The following is a 5,000-nucleotide window of genomic DNA, read 5'->3' on the forward strand; positions in this document are numbered from 1 at the left end:
TGGAGGGAGGGAGAAAGGACAGATGGAAGGAAGGAAGGGAGGAAAGAAGGAACAGTCAAACAGGTGGTAGGACACTACCTTTAACTCTCAGAGCTCCAAACACATTAACGTTTCCTCTCGTCTCTTTTCAGACAAGTGGTTGCTTGGCACCGACCGTACTGCGTGGACCTGGAGGAAAGCACCTTCTCTCACCTGCGCTCCTTCCTCGAGAGATACTGTGACGGCATCAACAGTGAAGTTCCTCCTCTCCCCTTCCCTTCTTCCAGGTAAACACATCACTCCGTCTGCTAGTGACTCTGAGGAGAGGAAGAGAAGTTATTTTTAAACTCATTCATGTATTTCTGGCTGTTGGTTTATTTAATCTGTGTTTACTTGCAAAGGAATAAAATTAGCAGCACACACTCGCTAAATACTGCTAGAATAAAAAACAATGGTGATCTAGTGAGAAGCATTTGGCTGCAGACTAAAAGCTTACGTCTTATTTATTTTATTTTATTAGTTTATTTGTCAGTGACAGTATCTGTACATATGCCAGAATTAGAAACAGATTTAAAACATTATCAGACAAGTGAGTTATAATAAGTATAAAACAGAGAGTGACATAAGCAGCACCCTTGAGTGTATGCTTGAGTGTATAAGTATAGCAAGTATACTACAGACCATGTACTTGTAGTGTACTAGAAAGTTTACTAATTTAATTTACGAAGAAGAAAAAGAAGACAGCAGCTCTGGCAAAAAAAATATAAAAATAATAAACGTTAACCCCGCTAGCCGGCTAATAAACGTTAGCCCCGCTAGTCTGCTAATAAACGTTAGCCCCGCTAGTCTGCTAATAAACGTAAGCCCCGCTAGCCGGCTAATAAACGTTAGTCCCGCTAGCCGGCTAATAAACATAAGCCCCGCTACTCTGCTAATAAACGTTAGCCCCGCTAGCCGGCTAATAAACATAAGCCCCGCTAGTTTGCTAATAAACGTTAGCCCCGCTAGCCGGCTAGTAAACGTAAGCCCCGCTAGCCGGCTAATAAACGTTAGCCCCGCTAGCCGGCTAATAAACATAAGCCCCGCTACTCTGCTAATAAACGTTAGCCCCGCTAGCCGGCTAATAAACATAAGCCCCGCTAGTTTGCTAATAAACGTTAGCCCCGCTAGCCGGCTAGTAAACGTAAGCCCCGCTAGCCGGCTAATAAACGTTAGCCCCGCTAGCCGGCTAATAAACATAAGCCCCGCTACTCTGCTAATAAACGTTAGCCCCGCTAGCCGGCTAATAAACATAAGCCCCGCTAGTTTGCTAATAAACGTTAGCCCCGCTAGCCGGCTAGTAAACGTAAGCCCCGCTAGCCGGCTAATAAACGTTAGCCCCGCTAGCCGGCTAATAAACATAAGCCCCGCTACTCTGCTAATAAACGTTAGCCCCGCTAGCCGGCTAATACACGTAAGCCCCGCTAATAAACGTTAGCCCCACCCCCAGTCCGCTGACGTTATTGGTTCTTGCTTTAGACCAGCAAAGAGTTGGCGCTCGCTCTGGCTCCCGTTCTGAGCTTTGGTGGTGGAAAAGCAAAGAACCGGTGCTTAGTCAGGCTCTGGCTCCGAACCAGCTCCAGCTCGGTGGAAAAGAGACATTAGAGATATAGATTGGTGTATAATTATAAATATATCTTCATATATGCCGATTTTAAAATGCCAACTGTATTTTCTCAGGGAGCATCATAACTTCCTCAAGCTGTGCCTTCGGCTTTTGTCCAATCACCTGGCTCTGGCTCTGGCCGGCGGCGTCGCCACCAGCATCTTGGGTCGGCAGGCCAGACCTCTGAGGAACCTGCTCTTCAGACTGATGGACTCCTCCGTGCCAGATGAGATTCAAGAGGTAAGAAAACAGAGATGTCAGCAGGAAAAGTTTCATGATCGATAAAGACAATGAGAAGAGACAATGAAGCTCAATAATGTGTCAGATAAAACGTTGAGTGGGAGAAAAGAGGAGGGAAGGACATTAAATATTTAAGGCTGAACTTTACTTGCCTGGTATTGATTGACAGCTCTTAGTTCCCACCCTTGGCGGGAGGGAGGAAGGAAAGAAGGACAGAAGGGAGGAAGGAAGGAAAGGAGGGAGGAAGGAAGGACAGGAGGAAGGAAGGAAAGGAGGGAGGAAGGAAAGAAAGAGAAGGAGGGAGGCAGTATGGACAAACCGAAGGAAGGAAGGGAGGGAGGAAGGAGGGAGGGACAAAGGAAAAGAGGAAGGGAGGAAGGTAGGGGGGGGAAAGAAAGAGAGATGGAGGGAGGAAGGAAAGAAGGACATAAGGGAGGAAGGAAGGACAGCAGGAAGGAAGGGAAGGAGGAGGAAGGAAGGAAAGGAGGGAGGAAGGAAAGAAAGAGAAGGAGGGAGGGAGGAAGGACAAACCGAAGGGAGGAAGGAGGGAGGGACAAAGGAAAAGAGGAAGGGAGGAAGGTAGGGGGGAGGAAAGAAAAAGAGATGGAGGGAGGGAGGATAGAAAGGAAGGAAAGAAGGACAGAAGGGAGGAAGGAAGGAAAGGAGGGAGGAAGGAAGGAAGGACAGGAGGAAGGAAGGAAGGACAGGAGGAAGGAAGCAAAGGAGGGAGGAAGGAAAGAAAGAGAAGGAGGGAGGGAGGAAGGACAAACCGAAGGAAGGAAGGGAGGGAGGAAGGAGGGAGGGACAAAGGAAAGGAGGAAGGGAGGAAGGTAGGGGGGAGGAAAGAAAGAGAGATGAAGGGAGTAAGGAAAGAACAGAAGGGAGGAAGGAAGGGAAGGAGGGAGGAAAGAGAGAGGAAGGAAAGTATGAGATGGAGGGAGGGAGGAAGGACAAACGTAAAGAAGGGAGGGACAAAGAAAAAGAGGAAGGGAGGAAGGTAGGGGGGAGGAAAGAAAGAGAGATGGAGGGAGGGAAGAAAGAAAGGAAGGAAGGCGGGAAGAAAGGAAAGGAGGGAGGAAGGAAGGAAGGAAGGAAGGAAGGAAGGAAGGGGAGAAAATGGAGGGAAGGACATTAAATATTTAAGGCTGAACTTTACTTGCCTGGTATTGATTGACAGCTCTTAGTTCCCGCCCTTGGCTCTGATTGGTTGGTAGGGCGAGGCTCCCCTTTCATCCTCCCTTCTGTCCTTCTTTCCTTCCCTCCTTCCTTCTTTCCTTCCTCCCTCCATCTCTCTTTCTTTCCTCCCCCCTACCTTCCTCCCTTCCTCTTTTCCTTTCTCCCTCACTCCCTCACTCCCTTCTTTCCTTCCTCCCTTCCTTCTTTCCCTCCCTTCCTTCTTCCTCCCTTCCTTCCTAAATCCCCTCCATCCTTCCTTCCTCCCTCCTTTCCTTCCTTCTTCCTCCCTTCCTTCCTAAATCCCCTCCATCCTTCCTTCCTCCCTCCTTTCCGTCCTTCTTCCTCCCTTCCTTCCCTGACTTGAGGAGAACAGGAGGGTTAAGACAACAATTGCCAACAAGTTGTTCACCTGTCGGCTATTATGACATCAGGTCAAGTGACAGTATGTTGACGTGTGTGTGTGTGTGTGTGTGTGTGTGTGTGTGTGTGTGTGTGTGTGTGTGTGTGTGTTTGTGTTCGTCCCATCAGGCGGTGATCGAGACTCTTTCTGTGGGTGCGACCATGCTGCTGCCTCCGCTGAGAGAAAGGATGGAGCTTCTTCACTCGCTGCTGCCTCAGGGCCCCGACAGATGGGAGAGCCTCTCCAAAGGACAGGTACCCAACGCAGCCAGAGCTTCCTTCCTGCTCATTTATAATCAGACTGGAAGGTTTGAGAAGCTGGAACAACCAATCCTGTAATGAGCAATGTTGGCATCAGACGGGGAGTTCTGGTCCTCTGAAATGAAGCCAACCAGGAAGTAACTTAGAGCTGCATTCTATCAAAAGGCCACCAGGGGGCGACCGTCTCTATACAAGTCAATGGAGAATTCACCAACTTCTCACTTGATTTCTAACCTCAGTAAACGTTTTCAAAATGTGTTTATGGTCTCAATCGCTAGTTTAAAGCCTTCTTCAATGCAGTATGATGTTCATTTGTGACATTTTGGCCTCCCTGATTTTATATGTGACGATAAAGCAGGGTATGCATTAGGGCGTGGCTACGTCCTGATTGACAGGTTGATTGCCCAATGTCCTCGAGATCCAGCCCTCGCAACCATAGCAACCTCCCCACTCCGCCCATGGCCCCGCCTCATGCCCATATAAGTAGAATCCGTGTTTTTATTTTTCCCAGCATGCACCTGAAATTTTCAAGATGGCGCTGCCTAGATTCGAAACTATTGGCTTCCGAGCAGCAGTCCACAAACCAATGGGTGACGTCACGGATGTTACGTCCATTTCTTTTATACAGTCTAAGGATAAAATCCGATACTTGTTTTTTGGCTTTATCGGATCGTGACACCCCTAGTTCAGTGTGTCTTTTTTTATTATTTGATTAACATCGGAGGCTTAAATGATTGAAATTGAGCATCTGATCTACTGTAAGAAGCTTGGATCCATTAAACATCTCATTACCCTTTAAACATTAGCTCACAACCACCAGATTAAGACCCACTGATATAAATGAATGTACTTAGGGCTTGTGTAGATAACAGAGTGGGTCATTTGATGATGATGATGATGATGATGATGATGATGATGATGATGATGAATGCAGCTTTTACTCTATGAAGACGTTGGTTTATTCGTCACTCTATGTGGTCGGTTGTGAGGTTGCTGTAAAAGGTTTTGATTGATTTTTTTTTCTTTTTTTAAGTGGTCTCTCTGAGCCGCAAAGTTTTGACCGTCGTCTTAATGCACGTCTCAACAACATGAAGTCAGTCTTTGTTTCCAGTAGGTCAGCTTTGAAGTCCAGCTTTAAAATGTATCAAGCTTTCATCAATGACGAGGGCTGACGAAGTAGGACCAAAACTTCAAACACCACAATATACGTCATTTCATCTCCAGATAACGATAAATATCACTAGCTAGCAGCCGAGTTAGCCACCAAGCTAGTAGCTGAGTTAGCCGCCGAGCTAGCCAC

At 47.2% G+C, this 5,000-nt stretch overlaps 1 protein-coding gene across 1 annotated transcript in view; it reads left to right on the forward strand.

Annotated features, from left to right (window-relative positions):
• LOC128365837 (probable E3 ubiquitin-protein ligase HERC1) overlaps window positions 1-5,000 on the forward strand; it is a gene marked incomplete at its 5' end in the record, with an annotated part of 63,350 nt that overhangs the window by 3,952 nt on the left and 54,398 nt on the right. Inside the window, 3 exon segments of the mRNA XM_053326482.1 lie at window positions 132-266; window positions 1,699-1,864; window positions 3,569-3,694. Coding sequence (XP_053182457.1) covers window positions 132-266; window positions 1,699-1,864; window positions 3,569-3,694 — 427 coding nt within the window.

The sequence above is a fragment of the Scomber japonicus genome, chromosome 1, assembly GCF_027409825.1.
Source record: "Scomber japonicus isolate fScoJap1 chromosome 1, fScoJap1.pri, whole genome shotgun sequence".
Classification (NCBI taxonomy): domain Eukaryota; kingdom Metazoa; phylum Chordata; class Actinopteri; order Scombriformes; family Scombridae; genus Scomber; species Scomber japonicus.